This window comes from Phaseolus vulgaris, chromosome 7 (genome assembly GCF_000499845.2).
Source record: "Phaseolus vulgaris cultivar G19833 chromosome 7, P. vulgaris v2.0, whole genome shotgun sequence".
NCBI lineage: Eukaryota > Viridiplantae > Streptophyta > Magnoliopsida > Fabales > Fabaceae > Phaseolus > Phaseolus vulgaris.
Genome location: NC_023753.2, coordinates 36956783 through 36974953, shown reverse-complemented (window position 1 = coordinate 36974953; position 18171 = coordinate 36956783). Strand labels below are relative to the sequence as shown.

The window sequence follows — 18171 nt, the reverse complement described above, 5'->3', positions numbered from 1 at the left end:
AAGTTGTCGACTAATCCAAATTTTAAGAAAGCATACATAGGAACCCACCATTGAGAACAATCCGATGTTGGGGTATGAAGTCATGACCAATTGGGTTGGGCTGACTAGATACCATGTTTAGTGAGTATGCTTAGTCATTGTGTTTCTTTTATAATTTCTATTTAAAGAGATCATTGTGCTTGTAATTGGTGAGCAACAGTAAAGAAATAAAAACCTAATAGTTTTTGTGTAGATGTAGGTTGCAATTGGCGACCGAATCACATTAAATTATGTGTTGTTTATTTTCTGCACTTGATTCATGATTATGTGCGTTTTTTCCATCACCTGAGTATACCAACACATCAACTTCCAAAAGAATATAAAACATAACGAATCATGATTGCGGTTTCTGGACTATGAAGGATGTTAGAATTGTTCCAAGCTTAAAGAAAAGTGTGATTTCTGTTAGGCAGTTAGACGAATAGAGACATGATGTAAAGTTGGGAAATCAGTAGTGGAATGGAAGGTCGTCAAGGGAAATTTTGTCATGGCCCGCGAAAGAAAGAGAGGTTCGCTGTATATGGTCGGATTACGGAGTGACCAGTTCGGAAGATAAACAAAGTCCGATTCACAAAATCTCGTGGGTAGAAGAGATTTGTCTTTACAAGAGAGAAACCTAGAGCCACAGTCAGATTCGGGATGAACGAGCATGGAAAGATTCAGGTAGACCAGTTAGAGGTACTTATGGCAATGGAAGCACGTGTGTCGTGCTTCAGCTGAGGTTCCTAGACGACAGTGGGTTAAGAGAACCACTATTTCAACTGTTGAAACATCTCCAGAAAATTTCTTATTGAGTATGAAGTATGTTTGTTCTTATGCTATTCCAGGATCCGGTAGTTCATGTAAGTGGGAGCTGGTAGGAACAGATAACGGGTCAGTGGTAATTTTAGTCATGGTGAACATGTTGAAACTCATTGGAGTTTCAACGAAGTCTTTAAGATGATTAAGAAGCTGGTGACAACTAGAGGTGAAACAGTGAGTTCATGTTGACAGATTACAGAAGTACATGTACACAGTTGAAGCGCAGGTGAACATGGTTTCGTGGCTTAATCATTGTGTCCCCTTTATAATTTCTATTTACCGATATCATTGTGCTTGTAATTGGTGTGCAATAACAAAGAAATAAAAACCTAATAGTTGCCCGTGTGGATGTAGGTTGCAGTTGGCGACTGAACTACGTTAAATTTTGTGTTGTTTATATCTTATTCTCATCTTAATATTACTGCAAGAAAATTATGAAATAAAAACCAATTTTTAGAGATCAAACCTACTTAGTTACTATAATGACTAAATTAGATATCAGAATAAAAAAATGTGATTTCTAAATTAATTTCTATTATTGTTAAATGAATTATAAATTGGTATCTAGCAACCAAGATTTTTGTTACCAATTATTTAGATTCTAAATTAGCAACCAAGGTTTTTTATCAATATTTCTTAAAAGTATTATTGGAACACATGTTTTAGTTTTAGGCAATGATACCGAGCTAAATTCTACTTTTAACTTATTTTTTATGTTTAATTTAATCCATTAACTTTTAAAAAACAGTACATTTTAGTCTTTTAAGTTTTTAAAACGGTTTATTTTTTTATTTTTTTTACACGTAATTAACGAAAATCGTTAATAAAATATGATGATTATCATATTGCAGATCATTACATATTGTGTAGGTTTTGTCTCTTTCATTCCCTTCCATTTCATCTTAATCATTCATTCCTCACTTCAATTTTGTCTTAACAAAAAATAACAACTTTCTAAATAACCATACATATAACAATTACAATATATTATGTTCACATTTTTCATGACGAAAATGACTACAATAAGCTAGTTTAGAAACTTAAAAGACTAGAATTAAATTTTAGAAAACATAATAAAAGACTAACTTAAAGGATGAAAAAGTAGAATTTAACGATGCTAAATTTATCACTATATTGGATATTGAATTATACAAATAAATTATTATTATTAAAAATACATTTGAATGATTCTACGCAATATTCCAAATAGTCTGGGCGAGCTTCTAAGTCTCAGTGAATGGTGCAACTATCAGAACGGCGGCGGAAGCGGCGGCCCACGGATGCGAAGCCTTAAAGCCTCTTGTTTCATCCTAATCGAAAATCAAACGACACAGTTTAATGGATCCCCCACCCCAATTTTCCTCCTCCCTAAACCCTAACCCTAACAGTCCCAACGTTTTCTTGGACCCAACCTCCGATTCCATCACAAACCTCATCCAGAACCCGAACTCGAATCCGAACCCGAACCCCACAACCTTGAGCCACTATCTCTCTTTCTCCGTCCCTAAGAAGCGCCGTCGCGGCCGCTCTCAGCGTAATCCGGCGTCGTTTCGCCTTCCTCTCAACCTGCCCACTGACACTCCCTCTTCCTCCCGAACCCCCGCCTCCGACGAAATCATCGTAATCAACAAAGAACCCAAAACTGAAGCCCTAATCGCACTCACCGCCGGTTTTCCGGCGGACTCCCTCACGGAGGAGGAGATCGACGCCGCCGTGCTCCCGGTCATCGGCGGGATCGAACAGGTCAATTACACTCTTATTCGGAACCACATCATTGCAAAATGGCGCGAAAACGTGTCCAATTGGGTGAGTAAGAAAACTTTCCTGGATTACATTCCGCAACATTACCACGCGCTTTTGGATTCAGCATATAATTACCTTCTCTCGCATGGTTATATCAATTTCGGAGTGGCCTCTCCCATCAAGGAGAGGATTCCGGCGGAGGCGAGCAAGCCTTCGGTGATTATCGTCGGCGCCGGGCTCGCCGGGTTGGCTGCGGCACGGCAGCTTATGCGGTTTGGGTTCAAGGTCACGGTGTTGGAAGGTCGGAAGCGCGCCGGTGGTCGTGTTTATACGAAGAAGATGGAGGGAGGGAATAGGGTGTGTGCTGCTGCGGATTTGGGTGGTAGTGTGTTGACGGGCACGTTGGGGAATCCCCTTGGGATTGTGGGGAGGCAATTGGGTGAGTTGCTTCATAAGGTGAGGGATAAGTGTCCTCTTTATTGCATGGATGGGAGGCCGGTTGATCCGGATACGGATGTGAAGGTGGAGTCTGCGTTTAATCGCATGCTCGACAAGGCAAGTAGGTTGAGGCAGTTGATGGGGGAGGTCTCGGTGGATGTGTCCCTTGGGGCAGCACTGGAGACGTTTCAGCAAGTCTTTAAGGACTCGGTGAGTGATGAGGAGTTGAGTTTGTTCAATTGGCATCTTGCAAATTTGGAGTATGCGAATGCGGGGTTGTTGTCCAATCTTTCCCTTGCATTTTGGGACCAGGATGATCCGTATGATATGGGGGGAGATCATTGTTTTTTGCCTGGAGGAAATGGGAAGCTGGTTCAGGCTTTGGCAGAGAATGTGCCAATTTTGTATGAGAAAACTGTGCATACGATTAGGTATAGTGGTGATGGAGTGCAGGTGATTGCAGGGAGTCAGGTGTTTGAGGGTGATATGGCATTGTGCACTGTTCCATTAGGTGTATTGAAGAAAGGATCTATCAAGTTTATACCAGAGTTGCCTCAGAGGAAGCTTGATGGAATAAAAAGATTGGGGTTTGGTCTGCTGAATAAGGTTGCCATGCTTTTTCCTCATGTGTTTTGGGAGATGGATCTTGACACATTTGGACATCTTTCTGATGATCCAAGTCGTCGTGGGGAATTTTTCTTGTTTTACAGTTATGCAACCGTTGCTGGTGGTCCCCTGTTGATTGCTTTAGTAGCAGGGGAAGCTGCACATAAGTTTGAGAGCATGCACCCCACAGATGCAGTCACACGGGTTCTTCAAATTCTCAAGGGTACACTTTACATGAAAGTTACTACGTACATCATACTTTGGCTAATACAATTTACAAGATAAGAATATCCCTACAAAATAAGCATAGAAAAGTAAATTCGAGGACAAGAAATTACATATCCATTATCATGTAGTTTGTATGATTTCCTCAGTTTCCTAACATTTGTCTTGTGGTATGAGTTTTATTTAGAATATATGTAAATTAAGTTGTATCTTTTTCTCATTATAATTCAGCTGAAATACTCAATTTTCATTGGACAAGTTTAAATTTTTAGTCAAATCATATTAGTCCTTAATTATTAACATTGATTACTTTTATTTTAGTAAGTATTTATGAAGAAACATGCTCTATCTGTCTGCAGGTATTTATGAACCAAAAGGAATCAATGTTCCTGAACCTATCCAAACTGTCTGTACTAGATGGGGTAGTGATCCCTTCTGCTTTGGTTCTTACTCCAATGTCGCCGTTGGAGCTTCTGGTGATGATTATGACATTTTGGCAGAAAGTGTGGGAGATGGCAGGCTTTTCTTTGCTGGGGAAGCAACCACTAGGCGCTATCCTGCTACTATGCATGGGGCTTTCGTAACTGGTCTAAGAGAAGCTGCAAATATGGCTCACCATGCTAATATTCGAACACTGAAGATGAAAGTTGACAAGGCCCCTTCAAATGCTCATTCTTGTGCTTCCCTTCTTGCAGATTTATTTAGAGAACCTGATATAGAATTTGGGAGCTTTTCTATCATTTTTGCTCAGAAGAATACAGACCCCAAGTCACCAGCAATCTTGAGGGTAACATTTGGTGAGGTTCGAAAGAAATGTAATGAAGTTGCAAAACAAGACCAGCAACACTCAAACAAATTACTTTTTCAGCAGCTTCAGTCACATTTTAATCAACAGCAGCAGCTTCATGTTTACACATTATTGACGAGACAACAGGTTCTTGACCTAAGAGAGGTAAGAGGTGGTGATGAAATGAGATTGAATTACCTCTGTGAAAAGCTAGGAGTGAAACTAGTTGGAAGAAAAGGATTGGGGATGAATGCTGATACTGTCATTGATTTCATTAAAAGTGAGAGGGGCAATCGTAAGCCCGTTTCAACCTCTTTGGCTCTTAAACCAGGTGAGTGATATACATTATGAAATGCTGTTTTTATCGGTTCTATATAAATATCTTTCGAAAACAGGAAGTAAAGTGAAAGTAATATAATATTTATGTAGTTATTTGTGAAATCATTTAAAGAAAAATGGAAAATATTTTCAGGAACCAATCAAGCTGTTGCCTTTTCTTTGCTTCTCATTTTTTCTATTCTTTCTCTTCTCTCCATGATCAATTTAAACAATATTTTTCTTGATTTATAAGCAGGGGTGTCATCAAAGCTGAAGGCAGGCATTACGAAGCGCAAATTAATCAGGTTTAAACTCTATTTCTCTATTATATATATATATATGTGTGTGTGTGTGTGTGTGTCTCGTGTGTGTGTATGAATGTATATAATCTCAAATATCATTATTCTATTTGGTGTGAAATTTTAACTTTATTCTATTTGTCAACTTAGACGTGCAAAAGTGGTGAGGAAAAGCAATGGATCCGTAGATATGGGGAGTGCCACCAAAATATCAGAAGAGGTTAAGATGACAGATCTAGTGCGTCCTGATGTAACTGTTTCAGGTAATTATTGTATGCTGAAATTCACATTCTTTAATTTGTTTTAAGTTGGTCCCTCTTTTATAACTAAGTTCCAATAGCTGCCTTCATGGGGAAATACTATTTACATTTTTTTCAAAAAAAGATAAATTAATATGTTCCTGATGTTTAGAACTTGGACTTTCAGTTTGACATCTCCCTTCACACCCATTGATTCCAACTTCAGCAACCACCATCTTTAGTTAAACCTATTTGTTCCTTTATCTTTGCTTTATTATTTTCATCTCTTAATAATTCTGTATTTTTTTTTCATCTGCTCTTTTTCCTTCACAATCTCTTCTATATTTTTAGATTTTGTCACCACAATTTTTCCGTTTTACTGTTTTTTTATCCAGTTTTTCAACTTCTTTTTTCCTCTCTTTTTGTGTTTTTACTTGATAGGCCTTCATTTATTCTCACTTATAGGATATATTTAGTTGTGGCTTTTTATTTATCGTGCTACTGTTTTAGGAGAATCTATGCTTATGCTTGTGTTACAAGACTTTGATGAGAATCTATTTCATTAATATTTTTCTAGAAGTTAATTGAAATTTATTGATAGTGTAAATGTTTTTCTGTCTTGAACTGTCATCGAATCATAGATTGTTATGTAAATGAAAATTATGTAGTTTTGTGATAATTACTTTAAGTCATATCTAAAGTGACTTCTAATAATAGTGTGTTTGAGTATCAGATGTAATCACCTTGAATGTAAATCCATGAATTGTTATCTTTAACATATATTTTATTGGAATATGTGCAACAGATTTTAAATTGCGACACAAATGCACTCTAATTTTGTGGAGTAAATTTCTTACACCAACAATGCATTAAAATCAAACTTTATTTGTGATTTTGTTATGTTGATACTTGTTATTTGTTTTTATATTTCACTGTTTAACTGACTTTTTGGTACCTTATATGTGTATTATAATTCATCTGCCGGGCTTATGCTATTTGCCTACAATGTCGTCTGCCATTTTATATGGTAGAGTTTTGGCTTTTCGCCATGGACAGGCATACGCAATTGATAACTATGGCATTCATTAATAATATTTGTATTTGCGGAATTTTCAGTATGAATTACTAACTGCCTAAATATTCCTAGGGAGCAATCAAAGTGACTTGAGCAATCCGTAGATGGATGGTCGTCTTTCACCCAGGAGGTGAGACAGCTGAGAACTCTGAATTCTGTTAGTTTTTAATATTTCTTTTATCGTATGCAATTATAAATAAGCTGTCAGTCAAGCATACTTCTATCCTGTTCAATTCAATGAGAATTTCAAATATATCATTTTATTTATCTAATAGATTCACCTTTTCATATTAAATTGCAGAAAGACTAAGAGGCCCCTTCAACTTGTTCTTCCTCAATGCTCTTTTTGGATTATCAGGTGTCTTTCCTATATTCTTGGTCTCTGGTTTACCAATTTTTAATGAATTATAATTTGTAAAAATGAGGGCGAGTCTTGCACATAGGTAAGGTTGCTTATAACCTTCAAGTCTCAGGTTCGAATGCTGGAAAAGATGTCTCGATTTGTGGGGCCAAGTCTTTGTACATCTATTCTTCCCACACTTCACTAGGTGGGAACCTCATTCACGGGGCTAATTTTGTATTGATTTGAAAGCAGTAGGAAATATATTATGTAAATGAATAGATTATTTCTTGCAACTAAATCCAAGATCCTGATGACAATGTTGGAGAACGTCAGCTGCAGGATACGGAGGTATCATTCTTGTGGTAGCTGTCTTTGGTACCAGCTGTGTACCAAAGTTTTTTACATCAACCTTGTGGTAGCTGTCATTGGTGATGGTATCGATTTGAGGTGTTTTGGCTGGTTCATCCGCACATAATTTGTAAATACCTCAAATGCTGATGGCTCTGGGGTGCAGCAACCTGGCATGTATATGTATTATATCTCTTTCAAGACCTTACCTTGATCTTTTACCTGATATTACCTGAAATAGTTGGATTTGCTTGCCAACCAGGGATGGATTTGTGAATGCAGTGCAGCGTTGTGATTGGTCTCTCTTCAGGTTCCCTTTAAATTTAGTAGGTCCCCCACCCTAATTTTTAAGGATAATGTGCACAATTGGTGCCACTTGGGTGTCTTCATGTAGCCTCTAATTGTTTGGTGAGAAATTAGTGGGAGAGAGGATAAAATAGCCAAGGTTGTTTGCAGTGGAAGAAGTGGGGAACCGTTCTTGAATTAATGTTGACATTTAAATTGTAACCTTTTTTTTACTGTGTTGTCTTCATTTTTTATAAGTAAATAATAGTATTATGGTAGATGGTACATGCTTGCTTGCCCTTTTACATCATTGTATAATAATTTTAAGGCAAGATATATCTACACCAATATCCGTACATCTTATGATGTTTAAGTTGAGGCTGTTTCTTCTTTCATTTATTCTGAAACGGGCTTATCGAGAATATAAAATATTTTGAAATTAATACATGCGATGGAGGAAGAAAAAGTCTTAACTCTTAACTTTATAGGATCATCAAATTTCTTACTTAATTGAAGTATTGATTCCTTGAAATGTGCGCAAAAACTGAGAAATTTAAACAAATGGACCTAAGATTCCAGTTAACCAGATTATTACTATATAATATTTTGAAATTACTTTTTACACCTCCATATTTTCTTCCTACACTCCCAACATTTTTTAAATAGCCATTTTACCTTTTATAATATATATGCCAGCCATTTTATGTTCGTTTTAGCTGTGAATTCAAATAAAAGGAAGCACTTTGTTATCATGAAAACGTCAGCTGTGACCATAGTAGGAGCATGCAATTACTTTTTGCATCCGATGGTTTCTTTATGAGGATGTTGGAAAGACCTAAATTGATCATGTTTTTTGGAATATATAACTTAAAAATATCTTTTAGATTGCGTAATTTAGAAATATATTTTAGATTAACAGAACCAGAAGTTAAATTTTGGAAGACATATTTTAGATTAACAGAACCAGAAGTTAAAATTTCTGGTTGACAGATACTACTAGTCGGATTCAGATTGTGTAATTGAAAATTTATTATATTTTTTTGGATTACACAGTAAGAAAATATATTATTGACTGTATAATTCAAAATATCGTTCTCTCTAGTTCAGAATATATTTTCCATTCAGAAATGTAAATTATAGATTACACAATTTGCAATATGTTTTCAAATTATTCAGTCCGAAATACAATTTGAGTTTTTATTTGCACAATCCTAATGGATTTTGAATTCCAGTCAATGAATAATTTGGACTTTTCATAAAAGAAATACCTCAATCTTACATTGCAAGAAATCCAAGAATTTCTAGGGGCACTGCATGAGCAAACACGATATTTGGTAGTGAAAAAAATCAATTTTGGATTGTTAACCTTGATTATATTTCCATATTGACTAAAAAAGTTAATTCCATACATCCATTTCTGATTGTACTGAACAAATGAAATTAATGTTTTACTAGTCAATTATTCAGTTCAGAATGCAATACGTAATATTTTAATTTATGGATTGTACAATTGAAATTTATTTATCATTCAATCTAGATTCTTCCCTCTAAAACGACACAAAAAAATATTGACATTTCTCAGCATGAATGAACGTGTATGGAAAAGTGGGAAGCAATTGTCTAATATTTCATATACAGATTCTAAGTATGTGGGAAGGGCATACCAGTTGAACCACGTTATCGGTACATAAAAGATTAATCCTATAGAATTTTCCCAATTATCCAAAGATTTTCATCTCTTTCTCATCACATGGTAGAGAATGCTCCCCATTGTTACTTGTTCCTTCAAGCCACTCCTCCAGCTTAGCTTCTTTACTTGCTTTGAAGTCATCATATTTTTCTGATAATGAAAATAACTTCTCCCCAATATCACTTGGTTCAGGTTGAGATTCATCTTCAACCTGGCTTGATGAGGGCTGCTTGTCAGCTTGTGAAGATGCATTAGTGCTTGCAGATGCATCTGGTAATGACACGCTACGGTGCAGCTGTGGCTTCTCGGTGCAGCAGGGACTGTTTGTGTTCTGTTTTGAAAAGTTAAAAACATTTGAAAAATAGTTACTCCTCATTTCACTTCCCTCCTGGGCGTAACCTGCAGAGTTTGGTCTCGGAGTCTGAAAATTTGATGTCGACCGATGGGTTGGCCATCGGTTTGGCTGCTTTGATGTCATCGTTAAAAGGGATTTTTTAATGTCTCCAATCATCTCGCCAGCTATGGGGAATCCACAGTCTTTCATTGATCTCACCATTGTGACTGAGTCCTCCAAATCTTCTGTGTCCAGAGTTGTTTCACGACTCTTGTCGATAACGTTCTTCTTCAGTTTTATGACATTGGGCACTGCATTTTGTGTGTGCTGTTGAATAAAGAAAAGACCAGCAGACGGTTCATTAGCCACGTATTTAATCATCTCTGCCAAGCAGTTGCTTATCTCCACAAAACCATCAACAGTGGAGAATCCATGCATCTTCCCAAAGACAAAATATTGTTCATCACTGACATTGTCCAGGAAAGAAACAAATCAGAACAATTGTATCAGGGTAAATAATGCATGTTAATAAAATATTGTGTTGTAGTGCCACAACCATAATTGTTGTTATTGTGCAGGACATTATGACAGAAAAACAAAATAGTCTCTTTTATTTGATAAATATTGTCCCACGATAAAGCACAATTGGCTTTCTTTGGAAGTAAAGTTGTAGTATACTGGACAAGATGCTGGAAAACAGATGCTCATCCGTCACAATCTGTTTAATCTTAGGTATCCTGTTGAACAAGCTCAAAGTTTACTCGAGTCTTTTCTTCATCGTGCTCTGAAAATTGATGTGACTATCTGCACTTTTATATTTTACTCATAACTCTGATGCCAAAACCATATTCAAGGTTACCTTTGATGCCACTTATGAGCACCTTCGATATGCCATTCTTCATGCAGTAATTTAAAAATTAGCAGGGTGAATATGAAATTTTACTCTTACGAAAAAATAAGGACAAATAAATAAGATGCAGGGGAAGCATTTCCTTTGTTTTAATCATAACGTAAGAAAATAAAATATTACAGATAAAAAGTATCGAATTGTATACAAGATAGTAAGTGCAACCTTTAGAACTATCATTATTATTAACTGTTTTAAAATTTGTAAATTGTTCAAAGATATCAATAACTGTCGCTAAACCTCCTCAATATCACATTCACTAAAGTTTCAGAGAAATAATTAAGGAACAGTATATATACCTTACTGAAGCAATTGGATCCGGAGCAAGATGCAAAGCCACTGACTACATGAATGCAATTTCAGTGCTTGCACGGTAGTTTTAAAGATGATTCTCCATACAGGAGCTAAGATGCATCAGAGAACTCTCCATTTTGGATCATTCTATCAAAACTACTGAAACATCATCTATTAGTCTTACAGAGGAGAATGATGATGACAAAAAAGGGCTATTTTCCTCAACAAGTGAGACATCAAATCTTTGTTATAGAGTTCAAATATGCTTCTGGAATAACTGATTTCAGTCTCACAAGAAAAGAATTAACACAATCCCTAGCTGGAAAAACCAGAGGTGATGAAGTGGCAATAAGAACAAAATTTTCACCATTCCCTACATCTATCTTATACAGCTCGTGAAAAACTTCCTGAAAATGACTCACCAAGTTGTCATAGAAGTACCTGCTGGGAGGAATGACATTGATTACAAGAATTCCAAACTCACTAAGAACCAATTTAGCAGCAAGAAGAACATCCTTTCTAACAAATTCTATAGGCGGAGAACTTACACCGTTCATCATATCACTTGAATCTAAATCAACCATAACAACGTCAAATTTAACGTTTACCTTATCTTCCACCAAGTGACCACTAAAACCATTAACCTCACAATCATCCTGCAATTTTCCCTGACAAACAAGCTTCTTCAAAGATTCAAAGGCATCCCCAACAACTACATGAATAAACTTACTTTCTTCCAATCCAAAATACTCATGTGCCACCCTCAAAACCTCCCTATCACTATCCACAGCCATGACCTCAAAACCCAATTGAGTTCTCAAAAAAGATGCCAAAGCCCCACCTCCAACTCCAAGGCACAAAGCCTTCGGTTTAAACCCATTCTGAATCCGCCCAGCTACATATTCACTACTCAACACAAGACTGGCCACCATGGGCCCCAAGTAAGGGTGCACCAAAACCTTAAGATCAGGCACAAACCCCACATTACCACCAATGCAAACACCATCCAAACCACCACCTTCTTTGACAGGAACAATACAAATTTCAGTCTGAATTAAATTAGGCATCCTCTTGAACCTCAACCTCCTCCTAAACTCCCTGCCATGATGCAAAACCTCCCCCCCATTTTCAATTTCAACATCCTCAACCAACATTTCACCAACATGCATCCCAACACATTGATGAACCACCATACTAGAAACCAAGTTATCCACATAACTTAAAACGGGCACCTCAGGAATGCCCCTTTTGAACAAAGATTTGGGAGAAAGGGCCAAAAGAAGAGGCTTTGACCAAACCTCAAAACCCTGTTGGTGCAACGAACACTGCAAGGGACGCTGATAAACATGTCGGGGAAAAAGTAAAGTACCTTGCTTGAAGTTGTTTCCAATGAGAATCAAACGTGATATTTCAGGGGAACTTAAGAGGAGTTGAAGATGACCCAATTCAGTGGAGAAGATCCAATCGATTTCTCGACCTTCAGGGACCAACATGGCACCAACTCGAGGCAATTCATTAGGTTGGAGTGGTGAGTCGAGCACGGCAACTCGAAGGAGTGAATTCGAACATGATGGATGGGGTATTGTGAAGGAAATGAACCGAGAAGGGGTTAAGGTTTCAAAGGTTGATGCATCGAGGGCCATCAAAGGCCTTTTGACCCAACTTCACTGTAACGATTTATTTGTGATTGTTTGTTATTGTTAATGTTGTAGCAAATTGCGATTTTTTATTTCTTCGAGTCTGCAAAACAATCACACCTATAAATAAATGTTAGAATTATTGTTTGGGGGGCACAAGTAGAGAATTTATTATGACACAGTTAAGAGCATCAAGCAAATATGATTAATGTAAATAATGTAGGGATTGAGACATTAACGAAAAGATAAAACTTCTATACACTACTATAGGTCGTTGATTGTTGGTATTGCATGATAAAGAATTTCAAATGTCAAGGCATATTTTCAAGGTAAAATACTCAAATTTTGATTTGAAAACAACACCAAAGCTTTATCCTTAAAAATTTGGATGAAATAAGAAGGGAGCATCTTTTCAGATTTGTTGGACCATAGACTAGAAAAGTAATCACAAAGGAGCAATGTTATTCTTACATCCATTTTTGTTTAGTTCACTGCCCAAATTCCTTTTAGAAAGTAATAAAAATAGTTGATGGAAACATGTTTCATTTTGCATCTCATATATATCTTATTAAATAGTGGGTGTGATTACATAATACACAACAAAGAAATATTTTCATCAAAATAATTTTTGTCGTTCTTTTCCTGTATGTTTGAGAATGAACATAAATAATTTGGTGTGAGAATAAAACTTCCCTTACAAATTGAAAATTAAGGTTTAGGGACTGAAATGCCATGGCCCAATTTATAATCAGCATCTATGCTAAAGAGGAGTTTTACATGCATGTAAAAAAGTTGAGTTGTCAATTGAGAGAACATCACAAACAAATAGGGATGGTCATGGGTTGGGGTTGATCTAATGACTTGAACAATTAAATTTAACTTGAAAAAGAAAATTTTGAATTGCATTGACCTACCAATTTAGTTTAGATTTTAAAATTGTATGCTCAATGACTGACTTGAAGATCCGGTATCAGCATATTAAGCCCAAAATATCAAATCCAAACTTATACATGTCAACACAATGACAACCAATATGAACTAAATTAAGAGAAAATTCCAGTTTTTTTCATTTATTTTATTTTAAATTAATAAACTCGATAATCTAATTTCCTATGATTTGATTGGTTTGGTTTGGTTTTTCAACAAAAAATAATGAAGGCCAAGAAACCGATTGGATCTTCTTTTCCTCTGAAATATCATGTTTGATTCTCATAGGAACCAACCTCAATGAAGGTTACTTTAATTCTTCCTCACATGTTTGTCACTATTCATTCGAATGTCCATTGAATAATAGGACATCACCTCCAACTGCACACTCATTCACCCCAAACCCTCAAAGCATCAAACGTTAATGTCACGTTTAGTAAAGAGGGGAGAAACACATGGATGGAAATAAAAATGATGGGTGAAAAAACGGTGAGAAAAAAATGGAAGTTAAAGATGTTTGGTTGAAGAGAAATAGAGAAGAGATGAGGAGACAAAGAAAAGATTAGAAATAAATGAAAAATAAAGTAGAAAAGTACTAGTAGGAGCCACTAACATTTTAATTATCTCTCATTATTTCTTTTAGATTGAACAAACTAAATTAAATTTGGCTTCCGTTGTCTCGTGGCAAAAGCCAGATGGGTCAAGTCATAATCGAATTGTGACACTTAGATTGTTACGCTCTTAAGTAAAATGAGTTGTGCTTTGACTATTGGCAATAACTTTTGGGCTAATGGGTTGATCCAACAACTAGTATCAAATCAAGGTCACATACGATTCCCAATTGGACAATTGTTGAGAGGAAGATTGTTATAATTTACAACAATTACCCATGAGGTAGGCCAAGTCACAATCAAAGAGTTCGAATTTAGTGGGATGATAGTTGAGGGGGAGATTATTGCATGATGCATTAATTGTCCCTTGACGTACGCCAAGTGAACCATGTCAAAATCGAATTGTGGTGTTTGGGTTGCTATGCTTTTAAGTAGAAAGAGTTGCAACCTAATTATTGGCTTTAGCTTTTAGTCTAGTGGTAAGTGTTCCATCTAACACTCTATATTTCCACTCTCATCCCTCCAACCTAACATGAACCATACCTTATCCAAGCCACCCACATGAATTTCCACCTTTCCATGCTCTTACCCATGATACAGATCAGAGAGAGGTACAAACAAAAAATAAAGAAAACTACAACAACAATAGGAATAGAAACAGATTGAAAACCCCAAGTCATCGTGCCAAGTTTCATTGGCACCATGGGTGTGATGTGATCTCCCTCGCAATCAACAATCATTGCACAACCCTCTTTTCAGTTCTTCCTCTTAAACTACATATGTCTTGTGTATAAAAAAAATGAAAAGGGGAGGGATGCATTTGACATTTGGGAGAAGCATTTGGATTAGTAAGCAAGTTAATTTTTATAGATTGATGAAATAATGCAATTAATATGTTGGGGTGGTCATGGTTTATGAGCATCGTTGTGGCTGAGAAGGATGGTTGAGATGTGATTGAGAGAAGGGGACATGGACATATGAGCACAAAACAGAGAAAAAGAAAGACTGATAATAAATTTGAACCCTAAAATTAAAACTTCAAATATCTATGAGTAGGAACCCACTTCCATGGCAAACAAAGCATATCTCCGCAAAAATATACCCTCAATTTTCTATGAAGTGTACATTGTGAGTTACAAGGAAACAATGAATAAATAATTATGTATATCCAAACTATTATAGCATACCTTGCAAATGTCTGGGATAATAGTTTGAGGCCTTCTCACTAGTGACAGATCATTGGTGTTGATCTTACTTGTTCCTGCAAAAAAAAATGAAACATTGAAAGGGCATTAGACTCTCAAGATGGAACTGACAAGCAGAAATAAAAATCACAAGGTGAAAATACACTTTACCCTTAGCAATACGGGCCTTTCACACCTAACCCCCTAATGTTTAGTTGACACTTAACATTGAAAACTAACATTTTCAGTTATAACAAATGGTCATTTCCATTGATCTACTTCCTTTATTTCCACACCTCTGTCTAACGCAAAATTCAATGGCTATAGATTCCGCAAGAGCGAGAGTAATTGGTTTTCTAAACTTACCCATCTTATCCTTACAGGAAACAAATGATATACGAGCTAATTTTCATGGGAGCAAGGATTAGTTTTGTTTATATTGGATGATAATAGAGAAACTATGTGCAGGAGTCGATGAAATAGGTTTAGCATGAAGGTAATGGGCCAAAAGAAGATCTGGATGGTAAATTAGTAATGAAATGATAAACACCCTGCATGAAAGACTCTTTCCATTTGTCCTTTCAATTCCCCTTCTTCGTTTTAGACTGCTAGTTTTGATAGTTTAAGTTTAGGTACTTTTTTTGGCGACTCATTTATTATGATACAATGGAACGCAAGTGTTGGAGGTAAAAACACATAGCAGTAATCACCAAAATCCATCCCCTTCACTATTACAAAACCAATGACGAACCTCACTCACCCAATATGTAAACCCAGCATAAGTACCAAACACACCTATTCTGAATCTGACAGCAACCAAGCTAACCTCAAAACAATCACACAACCTATCATTGCAAACAAGCATCTCAAACCAAGCTAAGTAACAACAGCCTTCCCTCACCCAACTACCTAATCACCAAAAAACTATCATCAATTCAAGCTATTGGAATTGTTGTGAAACAGATTCTGTAACATCTCATTGTCCAATGAACTCAGAACAGGTTTGTTCCATGCTTCCAATTTATTATTTAGAAGAAAGTCTACTTCTTTAAAAGAAACCAGGAAAATACTATCATTCAAAACAGAGAAACGCAGACTACCCCACACTCAAGGGCAAAAAATCTCCCTTGAAGAAACATATATAACCACTAAATCATCCAAAACTGTAATAAACATGAATCAAACCTAAAATTCAAAACAGATGCACACTTGAACGAGTAATCAGTCCATGGTCCAAACAAATGTTTACATAACACAAATTCAAATTTCACAATTTACAAGAAAGTATTATTAATACTTGATTAAGAACCATATCAATATTAAAGGGACAATGCTGGAAGCCTGGATGTTTTCCTTATCACAAAACCGAAAATTGAGTTAAAGGATAATGTAAAGTTTTGGCATCATTTTAGGATTTATAAACCATATGAACCTTTTATCATTGGTCTTCCCAACAAAAATCAGATTGATTTCATTTCTATCTACTGGAAGAAACGAAACGACACCCCTATGCAGCCTAATATTCGTATTGGGTTACATAATAATCAAATTGAATGGACCAATGAAAGAAAAAAAGGGTTTTTGGTCATTTAAAATTGGAAAATGTGCACATGATTGATCATGAAGAAGAATGAACCTGAACATGAACCCACACAACCACCTTATTCAACACAGGATCTGATTATGATGAAGCAGACCAGAAAATCATCACTCACCTTCTCTCCGCAATTTTTCCTTCGATCCAAATTGGGTCTTGGAACCGGGCCTTAACATTACTTATACCCGTGCTATTAGACCCGGGGAAAAGGGAACCCGACCCATCAGATACGGTAAAGTAAAAAACAGTTTAACGAACCGATCCGACCCGTTTTAAATGGGTCAAAATAATTTAGTTGGAACGGGCTATATTATATGAAGGTTCAATGGATAATTTTAGTCTTATTTGAAATATATTAAAAAATAAGTAAAATATGTCTTTTCATAATATGTATTATCAAAAAAAAAAATTATACAATAACAAAAAATTATCTAATTTTCATAAGATAAATATAGTTTGAATCATATCCGTTCGTTAAATGCTATCAGTAACTTGTTAATATATTATATTTTTTATATAAAAAATATTGTTGATTTTTCTTTTTAGTATAATTATGAAAATTTGGCTGATATTAATACAACGTGTATAATTATGTTTGAAATTTACTTGCATGTGTTAACTACTGAGTTAAATGTTTGACTGGAATTTGTCATATAAGAAAATAGGTGACATATTGAAATATCTTCAATAGTTATTTCTTTTCGATTCATTAATTAAGTTGAAGAAGTTGTTATTTTAATAAATATTTTATTGAAGTCAATTTGTGTGTCACCATCATTTTTTCAACTTAATTTGTTTCTTATTTAAGAAATTATTTTTTTGAAAATATTTTTTTATTTTTTGTAACAACAAACACCAATGAAAGATAGAAAAGAGCATAAATTATATTTTTCAATAAAGTGATTAGAGTCTCTTTGATCAAAAGAAAATTGAGCATAAGTTGATTAAGATGAAACATGTAGTAAATAAATTCTAACTCCAAGATATTAAGGTGAAAAATATTAGATGAAGATTTAGAAAATTGAATAAAATTAAGTGATAATGTGTCCAAAGAAGGCTGGAATGAGTTAGAGGATTTTTACTCAAATTTCTAGAAGAATTATTGGATGAATCTTGACTTAGAATTTTATGATAGTCTTGAAAAAGAATGAAAAAATCAAATCCTTGTTAATATCATATTTCTTTTATTGTAATTTTTTAAAATATATTTAATTAAAATTTGGAACAATATAATTGTCATCGACAAAGATAAGGATAAAACACAAATTTCATACTCAATATGAATGCAGACGATAATAGGTATATATTTTACTTTGGAAATGTTAACCGGTCATCATTGACTTTATGTATGTCTCTTATTTAAATTATTAAAACATCCTTAGTTTGTTAGATAAACTAAAAAACTTATTTTCATTTTTCTCTTTGGTTAATGATTTGGTTTCAC

At 35.4% G+C, this 18171-nt stretch overlaps 3 protein-coding genes across 24 annotated transcripts; 1 reads left to right on the top strand and 2 right to left on the bottom strand.

Annotated features, from left to right (window-relative positions):
- Positions 1 to 1770: 1770 nt before the first annotated feature.
- LOC137830498 (protein FLOWERING LOCUS D) lies at positions 1771 to 7831 on the top strand. Of its 18 annotated transcripts, none has more exons than XR_011084237.1 (8): positions 1934 to 3850; positions 4212 to 4970; positions 5214 to 5262; positions 5407 to 5519; positions 6643 to 6700; positions 6872 to 6928; positions 7044 to 7118; positions 7253 to 7831. XR_011084237.1 is itself a non-coding variant. In XM_068637896.1 (6 exons), the coding sequence occupies exons 1-5, from the start codon at positions 2179 to 2181 to the stop codon at positions 6672 to 6674; spliced, it is 2625 nt and encodes an 874-aa protein (XP_068493997.1). In that variant the 5' UTR covers positions 1845 to 2178; the 3' UTR covers positions 6675 to 6700; positions 6872 to 7831. The 18 variants fall into 18 exon arrangements, 2 of the variants coding, with proteins under 2 accessions (XP_068493997.1, XP_068493996.1); XR_011084235.1 differs by having other exon boundaries at positions 7247 to 7831; XR_011084233.1 differs by having other exon boundaries at positions 7014 to 7118.
- Positions 7832 to 9094: 1263 nt separating this feature from the next.
- On the bottom strand, positions 9095 to 16908 carry LOC137830497 (uncharacterized). 2 transcript variants are annotated; one of them, XM_068637892.1, is made up of 3 exons: positions 16846 to 16908; positions 15134 to 15207; positions 9095 to 10036 (listed from the first exon to the last, which is right to left on the bottom strand). In XM_068637892.1, the coding sequence occupies exon 3, from the start codon at positions 10006 to 10008 to the stop codon at positions 9265 to 9267; it is 744 nt and encodes a 247-aa protein (XP_068493993.1). In that variant the 5' UTR covers positions 10009 to 10036; positions 15134 to 15207; positions 16846 to 16908; the 3' UTR covers positions 9095 to 9264. The 2 variants fall into 2 exon arrangements, with proteins under 2 accessions (XP_068493993.1, XP_068493994.1); XM_068637893.1 differs by lacking the exons at positions 15134 to 15207; positions 16846 to 16908 and adding an exon at positions 10777 to 10958.
- Positions 10941 to 16886, bottom strand: LOC137830496 (uncharacterized). 4 transcript variants are annotated; one of them, XM_068637888.1, is made up of 3 exons: positions 16846 to 16886; positions 15134 to 15207; positions 10952 to 12528 (listed from the first exon to the last, which is right to left on the bottom strand). In XM_068637888.1, exon 3 carries the CDS (start codon positions 12412 to 12414, stop codon positions 11008 to 11010), a length of 1407 nt encoding a protein of 468 aa, XP_068493989.1. In that variant the 5' UTR covers positions 12415 to 12528; positions 15134 to 15207; positions 16846 to 16886; the 3' UTR covers positions 10952 to 11007. The 4 variants fall into 4 exon arrangements, with proteins under 4 accessions (XP_068493992.1, XP_068493989.1, XP_068493991.1 ...); XM_068637890.1 differs by having other exon boundaries at positions 10952 to 12511; positions 16846 to 16869; XM_068637889.1 differs by lacking the exon at positions 16846 to 16886 and adding an exon at positions 16767 to 16840.
- Positions 16909 to 18171: the final 1263 nt, after the last annotated feature.